General features: G+C 38.7%; 2 protein-coding genes across 2 annotated transcripts; one reads left to right on the top strand and one right to left on the bottom strand.

Moving 5' to 3' along the window:
• Positions 1–3421: 3421 nt before the first annotated feature.
• Positions 3422–8335, top strand: LOC148370679 (prostate stem cell antigen-like). Its single transcript, XM_088328407.1, has 3 exons — positions 3422–3634; positions 6443–6562; positions 6707–8335. The coding sequence occupies exons 1-3, from the start codon at positions 3583–3585 to the stop codon at positions 6907–6909; spliced, it is 375 nt and encodes a 124-aa protein (XP_088184533.1). The 5' UTR covers positions 3422–3582; the 3' UTR covers positions 6910–8335.
• clic1 (CLIC family member 1) lies at positions 7580–21029 on the bottom strand. The gene is made up of 7 exons (XM_088328405.1): positions 20871–21029; positions 20590–20641; positions 17080–17189; positions 16891–17016; positions 15066–15172; positions 14821–15002; positions 7580–8721 (listed from the first exon to the last, which is right to left on the bottom strand). Exons 2-7 carry the CDS (start codon positions 20629–20631, stop codon positions 8560–8562), a joined length of 729 nt encoding a protein of 242 aa, XP_088184531.1. The 5' UTR covers positions 20632–20641; positions 20871–21029; the 3' UTR covers positions 7580–8559.
• Between the last annotated feature and the right edge of the window lie 707 nt (positions 21030–21736).

The raw sequence follows: 21736 nt of genomic DNA, 5'->3' as shown, positions 1-21736 counted from the left end.
TGGAAAAAGAAACAATTACCAAATGGAAAAAATTGTTTGCTACTGAAGTGCTACTAGAAGGCACAGTAAATTGATTAAAATTGTATACAGTAATCCCTCGGTTATCACGGTTAATGGGGACCAAAACCACCCGCGAAAAGTGAAAATCCGCGAAGTAGCAACGCCCCTTCAAAAATGCTCAGGGTACATTTTACTAACATGATTTGAAGAAAAAACCCTCTGAAAACGTAAAAAAAAACCCATCGTGTCTCCCAGTACGACTCTAGGATGCTTATTTAATCCTCCCCTTTCGACTTTTGTTATAATTGTGTCTCACAACTAGATTTCCTGTGTATTTAAATATAACAAACGCGTCATGGACAACCCTGGTTAGAATAACCACCGCAGAAAATGGATTGATGGATGGATGGTTTATAAAAATAGGCCTAATAATACTATAATACAGTGGAACCTCGGTTCTCGACCATAATCATGGGAAATGCGAACTCACGACCAAATAAGATCATCAAGTGCTGGTGGAAAACATCGAAGCGCACAGGGAGCGCAGTTGCTGTGTTTTGCGGAAACGTGGCTCACGTTTAGCATTCCGGACGCTAACGTGTAGCCACGCGGAGCTACCCGGAGCTATCCGGCTTCAACGCCGCTATACAGAGACACGAAAGCCGGGGGGAATCGGAGAGGAGGCAGACTTGCTAACACGAGGTGGTGTATCCCTGGATTTTCAGAAAGAAAAGATTTCCATCTGCCGAAGGGATGTCGAACTTTTGGACTAGCGTGACGTCATCCACTCCGCTACAAGCACCCCTAGGGCATCATGTTAATCTGTTAATAAACAACGGGGTAGACTGCTGGAAGTGTGAATTTCCCTACGGGGATGAATAAAGTATCTATCTATCTATCTATCTATCTATCTATCTAATCAGTTGCAGAACCCTGTTCGAAAACTGATTTGTTCGATCACCGAAATCATTTTTCCCATTAAAAATAATGTAAATCGTTTTAATCCGTTCCAACACCCTGAATGTTTACCTCGAATGTTTAACGTAAACATAAAGCTAACCCAGGCTAATCGTATGTTCGTGTTATCGTAATCTTCCGTACGAAAGATTACGCTAACATGAACGAGTAAAAATAAAAAAAGGATAAAGAAAAGAATTATGAATAGGATTTTTTTACTTTTGTGGTTCACGGCCTCCTTATTCTTTAGTATCGTACTGATCGTAGATTTAGCCATGATGTATTCCATAGCAAGATCAGACCCTCGCACACCTCCTTCATATTTTGCTATTATTTCTTTCTTAAATGCAATAGTTGCATGCACTACTTTTCTTTTTTCACCTGTAGCAACGACTTTCTTCTGAGGTGTAATTAGGGGCTAAAACACTTCGTACACCTATATTAAAAGCGAAAGCAAAACGAAGCACGTCCGCACGCGATAACAGTTTGTCACGACGCTCAGCATCGCACCCTAGCGTACGCACTCACGCATTACCGGCGTTAGAACTCCGATTTTTTGACCGAACAGCGAGAGAGACTAATTGTGATTAAGGGCTATACAAATGAAAAAAAAAAGACTTGAAACAAGAATTTCTTGAAATTTTGGTCGGACTCCGATTAGTTCGAACTGAGAGGCGTTCGAAAACCGAGGTTCCACTGTATACCATATTTAGACAACGAGCGAATTAATGGCAAATTATTATTCTACCACTTCAACCCAATATTATTATTATTTTTTAGACCTGCGAAGCTCTGAACCCGCGAACGTGGAACCGCGAAGTAGCGAGGTCCCACTGTATTTTTTTAGCTTGTTACCGTTGTATTCATCTTTATTTACTACAAAGTTAAATAATTATCGATGTTTAGGTACACGCTTTAATGATATATTCATTTCGTCTAGTAAAACATTATTTATATTTTCTTGTATGTTGCTCAGAAACGTCTTCAATAGACGATTATTGGTATTACACCCAACAATGACATAACTATACTCCCAAACATACACTAAGTGGCAGTGTTCCCCATCAAACAACACTGTGCCCTCTTGCTTGCAATTGCACTGTATTTTGTTCTCATGACACAAATAAACGAATTCTTGCAACTTCCAGCTGCGTGCATTTCTGCACTTATTTTTCTTCTGCGCCCCTCCCTCTAAGAGCTAGTAAACAGCTTATCACAAGACATCCAGTCAGCGGATTTGTCTCCTCGTGTCTCCCATTACGACTCTAGGATAATTCAATTAAAATCCACGTCTCTGTCTACTGACTCTGATGGGGGCTATCAATTTACAATTCTCTCTTGGGGAAATGGAACACGATAAGAACATCCACAATAATATCCCATTCGGATGAATTAAACATTGATTCAACTAATCTCTTATTGTCTTGAATTGGTTAGTAATTTGACAAATTTCAGCTTCTGTGTTTGTAGCACTCTGAGAAAGAAAACAGAAAAGGGCAATTGCAAAAAAAAAAATAACACGAAAGGACATTTTCTGACTTGTGAATAGAATGCATCAACTTGGCACTTTCTGATCAATTTGAAACTTGTTGGATTTGAATTTTTGTTTGGGTGTTTCATGCCAATTGTGTTAGGAATAATGCAACGGCCAACTAAACAGTTTAAAAAACGGACACTTCATAAATGGCCGTTTGATAACATCCCAGCTCTAAATAAAAATGCACGATATAAGACTCAAGTCGTTTCTTATTTATGTAAATAGGAAAAGTTTCCATTCGAGAAGTCTTCTTGTGGCACACATAAATCTGAATCGTGAATAAAATAAAATCAATATTTAGACAGTCGTTTTAATATGTTTATTTCCTCTGAAAGAATTTACGCACGACCGACACATCGAATATGACGGTTTGGTGAAGTCTGTTTCCCAAACAAACAGCTTACGTTTTGTTTCTAGTTTTATTTGAAGTTGCAGTTTTATTTTGCGTGACTAAATGAATTAATCAAACTTTATTCTGAACATGAAAAAAAGAGAAACAAAAGTCAAAATACAAAAACAATCTGAACGTAACATGTCGGAAAAGGAGTACGAATGAGAGCAAATGCTTATTTAATCCTACCCCTTCGATTTTTGTTATAATTGTGTCTCACAGCTAGATCTCCTGTGTATTTAAATATAACAAACGAGTCATGAACGACCCTAGTTTGAATAACCACCGCAGAAAATGGATTGACGGATGGATGGTTTATAAAAATAGGCCTAATAATAATATAATATAACATATTTAGATAGCGAGCGAATTAATGGCAAATTATTATTCTACCACTTCAACCCAAATCGAAATACGAACTCCACCATCTTTAAATACAAAGGAAGTTGAATAGATCACAGTTGTTAAATTTGTGCTGTTATTCATGTTTTTTGTGAGCAACTTCGACCCAAAACCTGACGTCACGTGTTGCGTTTGAGAGAAGAAACACAAACTCGGACACGAGAGATTCTTTTCTCGAGTCGTGATGGAAAAGAAGAGGTTGAGAGAAGGAAAAGAAGAGGGCAGTACGGAATTTAGATTGAATTAATTTGAAAGTTGAACTCGAGACTCAGTAATTTTTTGGAAGGAAGGAAGCATGATGTCTCCCTTGCAACTTCTTGTGCTACTTTCCTGTCTTCCCTTGGCAAGTAAGTCCTAAATAGGAAAAAAACTTTAAATATTTATTATTGTCGACCGTTTTTTTTTCAGGTGTTTATTACATTACATTTTAATTTTCCTAAAGGTGGGGTGCATAGTTTGAGGTTAAATACATGTATTTTCTCTATTAATGCCCAACTGAGTTCATAGAGCCCTTATGCTTTATTTTCCATTACACCAATCTGCTTTCATTTTTCCTTTTATCAGGCCTGTTTCCAGTGGAGCAAACCCTTAAAATTATGAAAAAAGAAAAGTTTATTCGAGCTGGTCTAAGATATAAACGCGAAACATGTGTTACTCTGCTGGCATCTTCTGCGGGCGGCTTTGGCTCAGGAGGTAGAGTGCTCGTCATTTGATTGAGGTTGCAGGTTCGATTCCCGGCTCCTCCGTGTTGTATGCCGAAGTGTCCTTAGGCAAGACACTGAACACCTAATGCCCCCGAAAGCAGGTAATTGCCTTGCATGGCTAGCGCTGCTATCTGCTAGTTAGTGTAAAGCGCTCTGGGAGGTCTTCATTGACTTGAAAAGCGCTATATAAACACAGACCATTTACATTTACTTAAAGTCAAAGTTTTGAAAGGACACAACCCACCTTTAACTGATACGAGCAAAAAGAAAGGCATAATTTATTGGGTTTAACTCCTTGTACTATTTTTTTTTTAATTTAAATGTGTTTTTTATATCCATCCATCCATTATTTGCACCGCTTATGCTCAGTAGGGTTGCAGGGGTGCTGGAGCCCACCCTAGGGCAGTGGGCAGGGGACACCCTGAACTGGTTGCCAGCCAGTCGCAGGGCACACAGGGACAGATAACTCACTTGCTTATTCGCACCTAGGGACAATTTGGACCAGCCAATTAACCTAACATGCATGTTTTTGGAATGTGGGAGGAAACCGGAGTGCCCAGAGGAAACCCACGCAATCACAGGGAGAACATGCAAACTCCACACAGGAAGGTTCAAACTCAGGACCTCAGAAATGTGCCTCATACATGCTAAACACTGCACCGCTGTGCTGTTCTTGTTTTTTTACATAATGTAATATAATATATTGACATAATATCTGATGTGTTTTTTCCTCCGTTAAAAAAAATGAATACAAAACTAATTCAAACTTTTCGGGAGTAAAAAGTGAGCATTTTAAATGAAGGAAGGGTTTCGGTAGTGCAAGGGTAGGGTTTTGGTAAGGTCAGGGCGAGGGTTAGGGTTTCGGTAGGGATAGGGTTACGGTAGGGTTAGTGTTGGATTAGGGCTATGATTACAGTAGGATTAGGGCTAGGGGTTTGGCCGGGTTAGCGCTAGAATGAATATTATGTAGAGTTAAGGCTATGGTTTTTGTAGGGTTGTGGTTTTGGTAGGGCTAAGGTTACGGTAGGGCTTGGGCTAGGGCAGGGGTCGGGAACCTTTTTGACTCAAAGAGCCATTAAAGCAAAAAATATTAATTTTATTTTGGGAAAGAGCCACACCATATATTATGAGACAAATTTACTAAATTGCTAAACCCGCGCCCCAGACAAAAGCTTAGTCTTCAGCACATTTATTTTTGATGATTTGATAAAAATTATGAAAAGAGAATAATGCCAGAGCCCCTGTCCCAAATTCAACAAACAGACCACTTTAAACTTGTCTCTTTCTTGCAATTACTCAAGATCGGTTAAACTCCTTTTGACCTTTTTTTTCATACATATTGGTTTCAAAACCAGATGCAAGCATTTATTTTGTAAAAACGTCACAACATTCTGAGAATAGGGAGCCTTATGTGCTTACCTTTGGCGAGAGATGGGAGGGAATGCTTGTACTTTTTGCATAGCTCCACCCATCCCTCCCACTCACCCAATCAAATGACTAAGTTATCTTCCGGTGTTTTGGCGTATTTACAGTTCTGTGGATTCATCATAAAGTATCTGAACACTGAACACAGATTATATAGTGAACTTTTAAATAAAGGATTCTTTAGCGTTGTACAGCTAAAACGAGTTTTTTTCCCCCTTTTTTTGTGTGACACCTTGACTGTAAATTGTAGTGAAAAACGTGCCCTATATATACTGCGAAGTGTTTCCCTTGCATTTAGCTTTGGTTTGGCTTTACGTGTACCTGAATAGCATAGTCAATCCCGGTTTTGAACAAGATGGAGAAATTTTGCATGCAATCAGATTGGTCTCTGAGCCATAGGTACTCATAGAAAGAGCCATATATTGCTCGCGAGCCATAGGTTCCCGACCCCTGGGCTAGGGAGTCGGTCAGGTTAGGGATTCAGTAGAGTAAGGGCTAGAGTTTGAGTAGGGTTAGAGAGAAGGTTAGGGTTACGGGTATGATAGGGTCAGGGTCCCGGTAGGGTTAGGGCTAGGGTTATGGCTATATTAGAGCTAGTTTAAGGTTTTGTTAGGGTTTGGGCTGAAGTTGTGTACAATTAGGGCTCGGGTTTTGACGGGGCTAGGGTTATGGTTATGTTAGGGCTAGGGTTTCGGTAGGGTAGGGTTGCAGTTAAGAGTTATGGTAGGGTTAGAGGTATGGTTTCGGTTAGGGTTAAGGGTTTGGTTGGGCTAGTTTTTTTGTAGGGTTAGGGGGTAGGGTTTGGCTAGGCTATGGTTACTGTAGGGCTCAGGTTTCAGTAGGGTTAGGGTAGAGCTAGGGTTTCAATTGGGTTAGGGTTTGTGTTAGAGCTAGGGTTACCGTAGGATTAGGGCTAGGGTTTTGGTAGGGATACGGTTTCAATAGGGTTTGGATTAGAACTAAGGTTTCTTCCTAGGAAGTTGTAAAAGTTTTAGTAACATTTCAAATCGTTTTTGGGGGTTTCAGCTAGCTTGACGTGCTACACGTGTGTCTTTCCCGCCATTTCACCAATGGACTGCTTGAAGTTTCCCGAACAATGCGCCGATGGACATCGCTGCCTGTCCAGCGTCGCCACGGCAACACGAGGCAAGGACAACTGAGGCCTGATTCTTGTATCAAGACAAAAGAGCAATTGTCATATGGGCGAAGAATGAAACAATTGTGCTGCTGGAAACTAAAATATTATTCATAACTTTTGATGTGATTTTTTTATGACATTTTTTCCTGCAGGAGCGCTTCAGATAACCTTGTACGAAAAAAGCTGCGCTGGTCCTTCCCAGTGTGGCACTAGCGGGCAAAAATACACCAGCGGCCTCTATTTCAATTACACCAACGTGTGCTGCGACAACGACCTGTGCAACGCCGCCACCAAGTGGACAGGAGGAGCCGCCACGCTCTTCCTACTGCCCTTGCTGGGTCTCTTGCTAGCTTGATAACTGAAAAGGAGACAATTATATAACCAAATAAAAAATGCACTGCAAAACAAATGGTAAATGGTCTGCATTTATATAGCAAGAGACCAAAATACAGTAAATAAAACCACCTTTAAAATGAAAACCAGGAATTAGTTAAATACGGCTTTTGATTTTTAAAAATCTGGAATTCGGAAACAAAAGTGTCTTGAAATTAAAACAAATTTCATCAAAATAATTATACATAAGATATATAAACATTATCCAAAAAGGTAAATGAATTGCAATTATCCAAAAAATAACAAATGTTTGATGCCCTCGGATATAAAGTTGTAATATTTATAATCTAAAAAAATTGATTAAACAAAGACACCTTATTTTGAAAAATGAAAAGCAAAATCATATTAATTCCTAATTATATTATTTCCTTTTCATCAACATATTTTTAATTTCAATAGACTGTTTTTATTGGTTGCATTTGACAAACTTGTTTTTTTTTTATTACTCTCAATTCCTAACCATATGTTTTTACAAAATAAAGTTTAAAAATGATTCGGGAAAGTCTGTTTCTTGAGTTTTCCATTTGAAATTGATATTTCTGACAATTCTGGTGATTTTTTTTAGGAACTATAATTACTCCCAAAACACCAAAATGAAGATATTGAATATGAAATTAAAGAAAATAGAACAGTTTAGCTCCTCATTGGTCAATATCTTTATTTTCTTCCCTTTTCAATATGACATGTAAATTTTCAAGCATAAAAACAACAATCAGTTGTCAGGCATTTTCTTTCCATGAACACAATGTTAACTCGTTTATAAACATGAAAAAAGTACTATAATCACAAAAATGTACGTATAAAGACACAGAAAGTTAAAAAGTATTATTTTGAGCAAAGACACAGAGCCACATTAATTTACTTCATAAGGACACAGTTCAGTCAAGTTTTTATTATTTTTTCCCCATTTTCGAAAAAGTTGAAAACATTGTAAAAACATTTTTAAATATTTGAAATCGCACTTGATGTGGTTCAAATTTAAATCATCTATTATACTTTTTATTAGAATTTTTTATTAAAATTCCTTTTATGGCATTTCTTCAAGCGAGCCAAATTGTTTTTAGTTGCAACATCGTCCATTTCCTGTATCTTAGCCCTGCCCCCTACTTCGAGTGTGAACATTGTCCACTTCCTGTTTCTTAGCCCGCCTCTCCTTTCCTCTAACTAGCGTGTTTGTCCACTTCCTGTACCTTAGCACACCCCAGTATGACCGTCGTCTACTTCCTGTTCCTTGCCCCCCAGTATGAGTAACGCAAACATTTCAGACCACCCCAATAAGTTTTTGCTCACCCAAAAACATTAACAAACAAAAAAATCTTTAGGAAATGGACACACACACACACACACACACACACACACACACACACACACACACACACACACACGAAGCTTTAAAAAGATTGTATCTCACATTAAAACGTTTTTTAAAATGTAAAATATTCCTTTTCAACTCCCTTGGCAATTTGTGATCATCTTTTTGACAATAAATTGAATAAAATTAACAAGAGCCTTGATGGAAAGGAAACCTTTGCAATAGATTGCAGCTTTCCTTCAACCCTATTGAGTGTAACAGATTACCGGATGAGCTCAAGGAGGTGTTTATTGTCGTTTTTTACTTGAGAACTTTGGCGACGGCTGAGTAAGCTGCGTGAATTTCTTCGTCCACCGGGCAAGTTGAAGCAAACTCGTCTCGGGCGTATGCTGCGTTCAGGTACCGCCACAAGTTGGACAAAGACTGAGGGATGCTTAATTGACGGTACTTCAAACACACCACCTACAAAAAAGAAAGCAGGAATTATAAATGCGCTTTTACAAGGCAACAAAAGTGTGGATAAACAGGGGGGAATTGTAAACTGTGAATATAATCAGTTGAAAACTAGCAACCATAAGAAAAAAACATACATATTGAAAAATTGACTTAGTTTTTCCAAAAATAAAATAAGTCAATTAACAATAAAATAGGTCAAAAAACATTACAAGAAAATACAATTCTTGATAAAAAAATAAACAAAGGATATATTGTGGGGCACAAAATACCTGAACTATCCAATTAAACAAAAACAACAACAACCCAATTTTCTTTGGGGAAAAAAAACAAAAAAACTGAAAAAACATTCACACACAAAAAAGGGCCAAAAATAAGATAAAATGAAATCAAATGATTTACAAAATAATAAAAAACATTGCACAGCAAGAGACAGAAGAATATCAACAAAACAAAATAACACAAAATCCTTGAGTTTTGCCTTGCCCTCATGTAGGTTTTAGATCAGGGGATGGTGCAATAATAGTCTGTGGTTTGCAATAATCTGTGGTCTGTGCAGCCCTTTGAGACTCCTTGTGATTAAGGGCGTCACAAATAAACATGACTTGACTTGACTTAATTGGTTGATTTTTTTTAATTGAATGCCAATTACAAAAATGGAAAGACTGGTCAAAAATATAATTAAAGGGAAAAAATACATTATTAATATTCTAAAATAACCTTGGAAAGCAAGAAGAAAAAATGTAAAATAGCAATCACAACAAAAACGTATAATAAGAAAATTACATTTTTCAGGAAAACTAAAGGAAAAAATGGTTCTTCCGTAAAACATTAAATATACTCTTAAACAAAAAATTAGTTCTTTATGTTTGGAAAAGAATTAGTGAAATAAGTCAAAATAAAAAATAAAATAGAAAATTAATTAAAATTAATAAAATACAAATTGTATAACTATTATATAGCCCTTTACAGCCTTGTAGAGGTGTACAATTTTTTTCTCTAGTGTCCATTGACTGTGTATGTATATGTATATATACAGTGTTCATTTTACCTCTGAAAAGTGATGGATCCCCGGGACTCGCATGCTCAAAAATCTATGGGTCATTGTCGTTGTGCCAATCCAATGTGCTTTTCTGAAAGTTCGTATTCCGAAATGATTTATGCAATCCGTTTTTTTTTGTCACGCTGGGTACACGCATCACAGAACATGTAGCCTCTATTATCATCCTCCTCATAGCGTAACCAGGAAATAATTTTGTCCATTTTGGCAGAAAGTCCTTTTTTTTCTAGGAGTATTCCTTTATTTTCTTTCGTCGAATCGTTCGCTTCAACACGCGTGTTTTCTTGCCTCCGCGATCTTCCAAAGAATTTCTCCGCCGTTTTTTCGTGCCGGAATTATTGCCGTTATCACTTTCTGCATTATGTTTCGACTTATTACTGACACTGAAGAAATTACCAATTTTGTGTTGATTTTCACCGAATACTGTTTTTTCAAAGGCATACTTAACCTTCACCTTCACTTGACGACAACCACCACAACAATGACGTGATGTCGAAGCAACGAGATCTTGTTTGCCGAGATCGGCGTGCAGACGGAAACCCGAACCGCGAGACCAAAACAACAATGGCGGATCTGCCGGACGAAAAGTTTGGGGTGCGGTAAATCTTTGCTAAAAAAAGTAATCTGGTAATAATGACAATTTTGTGTCAAAAAAGTTCCGTCCCGGGGACGCACGTTGATTTGACACTATGCGTCCCCAGCAAAATGATGCGTCTAGGACGCAGGCAAACGAGAACATTGTATATATATATATATATCTCCTCTCATCTCATCTCATTAGCTGTACCGCTTATCCTCATTAGGGTCGCGGGGGGGCTGGAGCCCATCCCAGCCATCTCCGGGCAGTGGGCAGGGGACACCCTGAACTGGTTGCCAGCCAATCGCAGGGCACACAGGGACAGACAACTCATTTGCTCATTCACACCTATGGACAATTTGGACCGGCCAATTCACCTGAAATGTATGTTTTTGGAACGTGGGAGGAAACCGGAGTGCCCGGAGGAAACCCACGCAAGCACGGGGAGAACATACAAACTCCGCACAGGAAGTCTGAAGCTGGATTTGAACCCACGACAGGTTCCCATGACATGAACTGTGCCGCACAAGCGCTAACCACTGTGTGTGTGTTATTACTGTGTTGTGAAGAGCCTGCTTAAGTTTGGGCAACCTCCTAATACAGAGGCCTTGATGTTTCTGTGAAACAAGAATCCCACAGCATACATGCGTTTGTTATCTTCTCCACGACAGTATGAAACATGGCCCTCATCATTTGTCATTTCTGCAAAGTTATTCCATCTGGTCTCACATAGACCCAAAAAGTCCTCACAGTACCCTTCCATCTCGTAGACGAATTCTTTCAACTTTCCTTGTTGAATCAAGCTGCAGGCGTTCCATGTGGCAGTGGTAAAAGTGTTCCTACCACACAATCCAGGTGTCTTCCTACCAGTCACACACTTATCACCTCCGGCCTGGTAGTTAGCGGAAGGCACGTTCCTTTTGAACCCAGGCAAGGACTGAACCGGTATCAAGAGTGAGTTGATATTGTCTATCATGTCGTGTGTCCAGTACAGACGGGCGGCGCCCATCTCTGCCAGACCATTTTTTGAGTTTGGGGTTTGCTCCCCCACAATAAACTGATAGCACTGGTTTCCAGGGTCACCAGAAGCAGGAGAAGCCTCCTGTTCTGACTATAAGTATGCACACACAAAAAACAAACCAACACCAGACAAACATTCTCCATACTTACAGAACTATTGAGTACATTAACAATGCAATTAACACAAACGTGTTCTATATTTATCAGGACGATTCTCCTTCAGAATACCTCAGCAGTCGCTTAAACATTGGTTTAGTGTTAACATTAGGTCATCGGTAGCTTAGCAGCCGTGCACTCTTGCAAGATGTAAACATATTAAACTAAAACAAACAAATGTTATTGCATTTAGGAGCCACCCAAATAGTATACACAAAGTGTGCTATGTACATAATTGGGACGTATAGACATCCATTATAATTGATCATCTTTGACTTATAATCAACCTGGTGTATTTCAATGCATTTCCCAGGAGTTTTATATTTTTTTTCTTTAGTGCCATCCAGTAAATTGTATGCAAAGAAAAAAAAAGTTGAGTGGCGCCAAAGCCCAAATATAATAATAATAATGATAATAATGATTTTGCTTGCAAACCACTGACTGCAGGCCCATGCTGTGGTATTGCACACCGTGGCGCATCCGGTACACGACAATTCTTTTGCCTTGCTTTGCAGAGACTTCTCTAAACCAATGCAACAAAAATATTGCGCTTTCTACCTTGTTGTTGTAAAATAAAGTGTCGTGAACTTGATTTGCTTGTGTGCCACTTGGGACAGCCAAAGCACTTGTGGGCTGCTTCAAAGGATAAACACCTGATTGATTGCCGTGGGAAAGTTAAACATCCGAAAGATTCCCATTGAAATGGTAAACAATTTAAATAAAAACTTGTTTAACTCTCAACTATTATTGTTCAGCTGTTTAATCCGATTGGATCGTGACCTTTCTGGGAAAACGTATCTAGGGGGCCGACTCAATCCATTGCCATTACCTACGAACGCCGACTTGGGCAGGATGGAAAGGAAATACTCAGCCAAAGAAGCACCGTATTTGATCATGGAGGGAGAATCTGAACCGGAGGACTTTTTTTTCCTCTGACACCTAGGACTATTCCGATGAGGATTTTGAACCTGATTGCTCGGCAGAAGCAGGACAAACTAAAGAAGTTTCTGACAACGGTGAATCGGGGGACGATGTGGAGGAAGACAGGGTGATGAGAATATGCAAAATTATGTGAAAGAAGACATGAGTAAACCAAACATTTGGCGATCTGAAAAAAAAAAAAATCATGTAGTCTGCATCACACAAAGTGCCTGGCCACTATGTGCCTCCGAGACTGCCGGATCCCGGGCCAGCTTCGTATTTCATTGCCTGCATCAGTAGCCCAGGCACTGCATTCAATTTATTTTTTACCGAGGAAATTATTGACCACATAGTCGCAATGAATAATTTACAAGGAGAGAGAACAATAATGCGCTCGAACACGATCACTACACAAGAACTCAGTGCATACTTAGGGCTTCTTAGTTTAGCTGAAACGTACAAATTAAAAGGAGAATCGACAAAGAGCCTGTGGGACGAGGAACTGGGTCGTCTAATGTTTGCTGCAACTATGTCCGTTTTTAAGTTTAGCCAGAATTGGCAAAGGCCCTTTCTTCACCTGAAATCTCCCGAAAAGAGCACCAGAGGATGGAGCAGAGTGCATAGCCAGCTGAACAGGCAGCTTCTGCAAGTGAGCTGGCAATTGATGCAAAGGAAAATGAAAGAAAGAGAAGGCAACAATTTAGGCTTTGCCCTGTCCCGCTTAAGGCATCAAATAAGTGTGTCACGTGTGGGATTCCCATATGCTACAAGCATATGAAAAAAACATACCCTAACTGTAAACTATTAGGTGTTGCTGGTTATTGCTGTTATTTCATTGTTTTAATGCATTTAATTGATTTTGATTGCATAAATGCTGTTAATTGTTCACAGTTGTGAGTTTTAGGCCAACATTATGTGTATATAAATGATACAGAAAAATTCTCTTATCACAGCCATTTTTATGACTCTTTGTTGTTCTGAGGTGGGGTAATGAAAAAAAAACGACTTAAAATATATATGTGTGTAGATAGGGCGGCATTAGCTCAGGAGGTAGAGAGCTCTAAGATTCCCGGCTCCTCCGTGTTATATCTCCTTGGGCAAGACACTGAATCCTTAAAAATAAGCAGGTTGGCGCGTTGCATGGCTGCATGGTGTGTGTGTGTGTGAATGGGTAAGTGTGAAGCATATTGTAAAGCGCTTTGGGAGGTCTTCATTTACTTAAAAAGCGCTATATAAATGCAGATCATTTACCATTTATAGGTCTGATGGCACTTTTTTTTCAAAACTAGAATCAAGACAGCAAGCATGGCAAACTACAGACATTTCGACAAAGATTTGCAAAAAGATCCGGCAAACAGGATCGTGGCCATCTGCATGGACAAAATTGCGAATAATTATATGCTACCAAAGAAAGGAAACTTTCAACGATGCTCCAACTACAGAATCATCAGTCATGCAAGTAAAGTTTGCTGGGCCTTCTGAACAGACTGAAAACATCCTAGCCGAAGAACAAGAAGGTTTCAGGGAGGGATGGAGCGCCAAACAACATATTTTTAATCGCATTCTATGTGAGAAGATTCAACAACTCTAGAGAAGCCTATATCATGTTTTTGTTAATTTCATGAAGGCATTTGACAGAGTATGGTAAGCCACTTTATGGGCCACCCTGTGGAAATACATAATTGGCCAGAAATTGTATAGCAATGCCAACGGTACCAATGGAGTGTTGTTTTCTCTCTCGAACTTTATTCAACATCTTCCTAGAGAGGATCATGGCTGAAGCTCTGGAGCAATATGAAAGTACAGTCAGTATTGTGTGACACAACATTATTAACCTCCGTTTTGCCAAAGATATTCCCGGATTGGCAGGAGAACTCTGAAATCTGGTCAAAGGCCTAGGCAAAGCATCAACCCAGTATGGGATGGAAACCAGCACAGAAAAAACTAAAGTCATGACCAACATTCCCCAAGGGATCGCCACAAACATCACTATCAACTGGAGAGAGCTAGAACCTGTCACAAAATGTAAATATCTTGGAGCTATCATATATGACCTTCAACAGTGGAGAAGGCTGTTAAGAGTTGCGTCCTCATCTGTGCCCCAACGACCCATGCGTGGTTAAGGTATCCTTGAACCGTGATATGGTGCCATTGGAGCATGGTTTTGCATATATATATATATATATATATATATATGAAATGAAAAAAGGTAACAACTCTCCCTACCCTTAAAAAGAAAGGAAAATCTGGTCAATAATTATAATTAAAGAAAACCAAATTACACAAAAATTAAATAAAAATCTAGGCAAATATTAGTTAAGAAAAAAATTAAAATAACAAAAAGTAGCATTTTTAAATGAGAATCCGCTATTACCTTGACAATGTGAAGCTTGGGCAGCAGGTTGCAGTCAGCCAATGAGAGCTCTCGCCCATCTAAGAAGGGGCGGGAAGAAGAGCTCACATCCTCATCGCTGTCCTGGTCGATCTCGTCGGGGAGGGGTGACCCCAAAAAGTCGTCCAGTTTCTTTAGCGCTTTCAGGAGCCCCTTTTCCAGGTCTTAAAACAAAAATATACATAAAAAAACGTGATTTTTCTCACTTTTCTCTCCTGGGGACTCACTTTCATTGCTCTGAGGATTGGAGTTCTTGATGTAAGCCGAAAACTTGGAAAAAACGTCCATGCCCGCCGTGTTGGACTCGGGGTTACGTGCCGCCAGGCGGGGGTACCTACACCACAAACACACATTTTTTTGGTCACAAATATTTATTCAGTTATTTCATGTACACCGTTACCCTTACGACAACTGCTTTTTTTTAAATAAACAAGTTCTGGTGTTTGAAATGTAATACAAGGCTAAAAACGGACTAAACTTCACTAGGAAGTGTTATGCATAATAATTTGGTGTTTATTTGAGCTCGAGTTGAAAAGTGGAGTAAAAAAAAAAAAAAATCCTACATCCAGGTTCCTCGCGTCACTTCCGGTTCCGCCAGCTCGACGTAGACAGACTCGAATGGCTGACAGGACTGTTGCATGTCCAAGCCATCTTCATCCATGTTGAAGGATTAACAGCGCAATGGCGGAAGTTTGGAAACGTGTTCATGTGATATATAAACAAGTAGATGCCATCTATTTTTACAATCTTATTGGCACATGGCTTCAATGCATTATATTTTGCAGTTATCCAGAGAAGGGGATTAAAGTTTTAATAGCACGTCGTGTTTGGTCACTGTCCTTCTTTGGTGGTTTGCTCAGTTTCATAGTTTCATGTCAATGACAATACAATCACGTTACAGAGAGAAATTAAACATTTTTCCCTAACCCTTGCCCTTCTGTGGCCCTCCAAATGTATGTGCATTAGGGAATAAATAAACGTATACCTTTATAGAACTATCTGTGTATGAGTCGATTAAATTTAGTCTTTGGTGGTTTGCTCGGTTTCATATCAATGACAATACAATCACGTTACAGATAAATTACACATTTTTCTCTCACCCTTGCTCTCTGCATCCCTCCAAATGTATGTGCATTAGGGAATAAATAAACGTATACCTTTATAGAAATATCTGTGTAATAGTCGATTAAATTCAGTTTCAAAGGGGAATTAATTTACAGTTTTTCCTAAGGAAAAAAAAAACATAATAATAATAATAATAATGCAATAATAAGTATATTTACATTTCTATAAGGAAATACCGCATTATTCCCTAACCCTTGCAATTGTGCAATATTTTACAGATTAGTTTACAGATTTGAAATGTTACATTGTCTTTGAAAAAAATGCCCCCAAAAACAAGTAAATACCTACATTTATAGTTAAAAATGGGCACATTAATCAATTGAATTCACACTTTTAAAGGGAAATCTTACGTTTTTTTTTCTAAGCACACGGTCTTCCCCTAAACAGAAACTGTTCATTGATAAATATAATTTACACTTTTAAAGGGAAATGCTCAGTTTTTCCCTCCTAAAAATTATATGAAAGCAATTTTATTAAAAAATATCCCCATATGCCCCATTTATAACTTGCCCCCCCCCCAAAAAAAACCCAAAAACCAAAGCAACAATAAATAAGAATTTAACTTTTAAAAGAAAATATCAATTTTCCCTCAATCCTTGAACCACACCCCCATCAAATGCTGCCAAAATAAACAAACATTTATAGGAAAATACTGTAACCCATTACATTTTAATAATTCCCCAACCCCTAAAAAAGTACAATTATATGTATTCAATAAATGTCCCTTTCATTGTAAATAGCCCGTTTCTCCTCAACCCTTGCCCCCCTTCCCCCAAAATAAAAAACTGTAAAAAACCATTGTGAAATGTCAAATTTGTACCCAACCATTAACCCCCTCAAAAATCCATGCAATACTAAATAAACAAATGTCCAGTTCTATTGTGAAATTACTTCTTTTTACCACCAGAATAAAAGATTGCCACTGACTTGGGGGGGCAGAGCTTTTCCTCGAGGAACTCTTCGATTTTGTTGGTGTCGGTTTTGACTTCGCCGCCGTAAAGGAGGAAGGGGGGCTGGGCCCCAGGGGCAAGGTCGTTTAGGACGTCCGGTTTCCTGTATTAGAAAGATTTTTTTCAGATTTTTATAAGGAATACAAAATATTTTTTGTCATTTTACCTTTTCATGTCGACAGTTGTGACGTCGAAGGTGACGCCTTTGAGCCAGAGCACCATGAAGAGACGCTGCGAGAAGGGGCAGTTGCCGATGCTCTGCCCATCGCTGCCAGCCTGACACAAAATAATAAAAATAAAACAAACCTTATTGAGATTCAGGAAACAAAAGCAAGCGCACCCCCAAGGGAAATTCTCTCAAGATGAGGGAGATTTTGATGGGGAGCAGAAGGGATATATTTAGACTTGATTCAAAACAATATTTATAATTTAAATGAATTACAGATTTTTTTTTGTTCAGCAGTGTTAGGTGCAGGAATTGAATTACGTTTTTAAAAGGGTAGAGGTAGGGTTTTGGTCAAGTGATGTTTATTTGTACACAAGATGTCTCAAAGTCAAATTTCTGTTAGGGTTAGGATTTGAGTGGGGTTAGGGTTTCAGTAGACTTAGGGCAAGGAGGTATGGTTTTGTAGTGTTAGGGCTTAAAAACAGTTAGGGTTTCTATAGGTTAGGACTTTGGTTGAATTAGGGCTAGGGTGATGGTTTTATAGGTTTAGTAGAGTTTTGGCTACTCAGTATCTATAAAGTTAGGGTTTCCACTGGGCTAGAGCTAGTGTGTCAGTAAAGTTAGGATTTCAGTAGGGTTAAGTTTTGGTTTCTATAGGATTAGCGATAGCGTTAGAGTCTCTGTAAGGTTAAGGTTTTGTTAAGGGTATATTTCAGTAGGGTTAAAGGTACTATAGAATAAGGTCTAGGGTAAATGTTTTAGTGCGGTTACAGGTAGGGTTTGACTCAAAGAAATGATGCCATTTTTTGTTACTAAAATATAATAAGCAAGCTGACAGTTGGGAAATTGTGTTCAATGGGGAAAAGTGTGAATGTGAAAGTAATTGTTATTCAATCATATATATATATATATATATATATATATATATATAGTATATATAGATATATACTGAAACACGTGAAAGAAGTTACATAAGCTAGGCCTATAAAAGAAAAATCTCAAAATTAACACAATGTGAAAACATTGACGAGGGGGGGGGGGGGTGGAAGCCGATTCTTGCAAATATTTGTTATGAAAAGGAATTATTCTGAAATGACAAACAAAAAAAGTCGCAGGTCACCATTGACTTTCACGAGCTGGTTAGTGATCCAACATATTCTGTGTGGTCTTAATTTTATGTTTAATTCAGTTAGAGCTAGTAAGTTTCCCTGCATATAATTTCACTGTCTCATTGTTGTTCAAAAATCCCACAGCAGGGCGGAAGCCGATACCAAAACACAATACTAAAATAGTAATTATGTAGGGTTTTTTATTTTTGAGGAGGGAAAAATCTGAAATATAGGTAAGGTGTCATGTGCCTTACTATCATGAGCTAGTTAGTCTTCCAACATATTCTGAGTTGTCTCTCTTCTATGTTTAGTTCAATTAGAGCTAGTTAGGGTCCCATATGAAGCATCTTGGACCCTGAGAACCTCAGGGACAGGCCTTCTGCTGGTCCCCAGAGCCAGGACTAAACAGGGTGAATCTGCGTTTCAGTTCCATGCAGCTAAACTCTGGAATAGTCTTCCTGATGACATCAGACAGGCGTCTACTCTGACAGTGTTTCAGGGAGGGATGGAGCGCCAAACAAGTCCAGGCTGAAAACAGCTCTGTTCAACTGTGCATACAACTGAAAGGGTTCTATCTGCACTCTTCTTTTACTTTATCTTAATTCATTGATTTTATTATGTTTTATCTGTGGTTTTAATGCATTTTAAATTTTCAATGTCTTTTCTTCTATGTTTTAACTGTAATTGTGTGTTCCTTTGCCATTTCAGTAAAGCACTATGAATTGCCATTTCTGTAAAGCACTATGAATTGCCTTGTGTATGAATTCATCCATCCATTATCTACACCACTTATCCTCTTCAGTAGGGGTTGCAGGGGTGCTGGAGCCCATCACGGCTATCTTCGGGCAGTGGGCAGGGGACACCCTGAACTGGTTACCAGCCAGTCGCAGGGCACACAGAGACAGACAACCATTCACTCGCTCATTTACACCTAGGGACAATTCGGACCGGCCAATTAACCTGACATGCATATTTTTGGAATGTGGGAGGAAACCGGAGTGCCCGAAGGAGACCCACGCAAGCACAGGGAGAACATGCAAACTCCACACAGGGGGTTCGATCTCATGATCTCAGAACTGTGCCGCACACGCGCTAACCACTGCGCCGCCGTGCTGCCTGTGTATGAACTGTGCTATACAAATAAACTTGCATCGCCTATATTACATGGTCTTGTCGTCACATCCTTATTATTCTGTTTTTGTGTGGGAATGTTTCGTGTGACTTTTATGTGTTGTTCTATCGGAGCTGATTACTGTTGGAACAATACGTAATATCAAATTGGCGAATATGTTTCCTGCATCATCTTATTTAAATGTTATGTAAAGTTAGAACCAGATTGCATTCCACCATATACTGTGTCTTCTCCCTTTTATGTTTAGTTCAGTTAGATAGTTGCTATTCCAACATGTCGGGCGTATTCCACTTGTAATGTTTTGTTCATTTAGCTCTAGTTAGTGTTTCAACATATTCTGTTATGTCTTTCATACTGCTTTACATTCGATCAGTGTTGAAAAATATCATTGTTCGTCTTTCATGTTTTTTTCAGTAACAGAATGTTACTTCCTTTATGTTTATTTAATTTAAAGCGCGTTAGTAGTCCAACGTATCCCACGTTGTCTTCCTTTCATGTTTTGTTCAATGCGAGCTAGTTTGTGTTCAAACATATCCTGTCTCCTCTTTTATGTTTTTTTTTTTTCATTTAGATCCAGTGTTTCCTCAAATTCTGTATAGTCTTCCTTTCTTGTTTTTGTTAAGTCAGGGTTAGTGTTACAACAAATGCTGCTTTCTTTATTTCATGTTTTGCTTGGTTACAGCTTGTTAATTTGAAATCCTGCGTCCCATGTGTCCTTTTTCCTTTGTGTTTTTTTCAGTAAAAAAAAAAGTTAGTTGTCCAACTTTTTCCAAGTTGTCTCCTTTCACGTTTTGTTCAGTGTGAGTGAGCTTGTGTTTCAACATATCCTTTCTCTTTTCATGTTTTGTTCTTTTACAGACTTTTAAAAATTGTTGAGTAGCTTATAATTCTAAAGATCCGTGTAAACTTGCTTTTTCAGTTTCTTTACACTCTCCAAAACCGATTCACACAAATGAGTCATTTTCCAAAACATTAGTTTGCATCCACGTTGAAGTTACAAAATAATCTTACATCTTTCACCGAGAGAGAAGAAAATGTACACACAGAGGAATCATTGTAATACAGTAGTGAAACATCATTTTTCTAAACCTCAATTTCGCTAATTTAAGATCAAATTCTGTGGTTAATAAACCTTTGAGTTAAATCTTTTAGGGGGCAAGTTAGTCGACACTTACGTCACTACTGACATCAAATTAGTCGCAAATCCAAATCGAATCAGAGTTATCGTAGACGTCATGAGTAGCGTGCAAATTCTCAAAGTTTTCTTACCTTGACGAAAAGTTCCACTTTGGGCAGATTTGGGTCGCTCATTTTTATTTTACTGCAGAAAAAGAAAAAAATTATGAAAGAACGTAAAGAATGTTTTAAAGTTCGTAGGAGCAAAAAAAGGCAGACGAGGAGGATTTCTGAATAAGGAGGAGAACCAAGCCCATCTTCCGCTAACAAGCACGCACAAATAAATGAAAAACATAATAGTGGTAACCAAGTTAAGCAGCAGTTTGCGGTCGCCTAGCAACCTACAAATATTTAAGTCGCATTTCCGCGCTTACTTGAAATCGTTGTTCAAATCAGCCGTTGCTCTCTCGCCCTCTGTTTTGCTAGTTGAAAGAAGTTGTGTTTTCCCCTGCCAGGGCCCAGTCCACAACCCGGGCTTCGTTTCCCTCCCCAGGCTGCGAACACGTCGTGTGAGCGGCGCCACTTCCTGGAATCTGCACAATTGCAAAGAGAAAACGTATTTATAGAAAGTGGGCGCGACGGGACGTTTTTTTCGAAACACAAAAGTTTGCAGGTTGCAAAATCGTGAGAAACTAATGTCGGAGTACGGTGGTTTAAAAACACAATTGAATTCAGCTAATGTAGCTAATTTACGGGAAATAACATCCCTAAAATTCACTTTTTAAAATGTTTATTGCATCAATATCACTTTTTGTGTGCCCCCCAAAAGTATGATCATTTTTGATCAAAAAAATAACCCATTACAACCTTGTTTGACTTATTCAAGAGGGACTGTTGACCCTTCCAAGATGGCGTCTCACAGGCAAATCTAACTTCCGCCCCGCGTCCACTTCATTACTGTCATAAATTCAACAAAAGGATGTTCCCTATTTACAGGAATTCGAAAGTGTTGCATTTGTGTTCCCCAAAAATCACATTAATTTTAATCGACAAAAAGAACACATGAGAGCCTTATTTCAGGGATCTTTGGTTATTGCCACCTGCTTACTACCAGCAAATTGCAATAACGAGTCCAAGACAATTGGTAAAAGAAAAAAAGGAATCACAATATTGTAGACTGGAAAGAGACTTCAGAAATGATCTTATTTTAAATAATTTATACACGATTTTTCGCACCAGACTGTAGGGCTGCGCCGTTTTACACAGCCCCACCTCAAGTGATGTTCTTCACTTCCGCTTT

This window comes from Urocampus carinirostris, chromosome 2 (genome assembly GCF_059441175.1).
Source record: "Urocampus carinirostris isolate Australia breed hairy pipefish chromosome 2, RoL_Ucar_1.0, whole genome shotgun sequence".
NCBI classification, from domain to species: Eukaryota; Metazoa; Chordata; class Actinopteri; order Syngnathiformes; family Syngnathidae; genus Urocampus; species Urocampus carinirostris.
The sequence above is the reverse complement of the archived record's forward strand: the minus strand, read 5'-3'. Positions and strand labels throughout refer to the sequence as shown.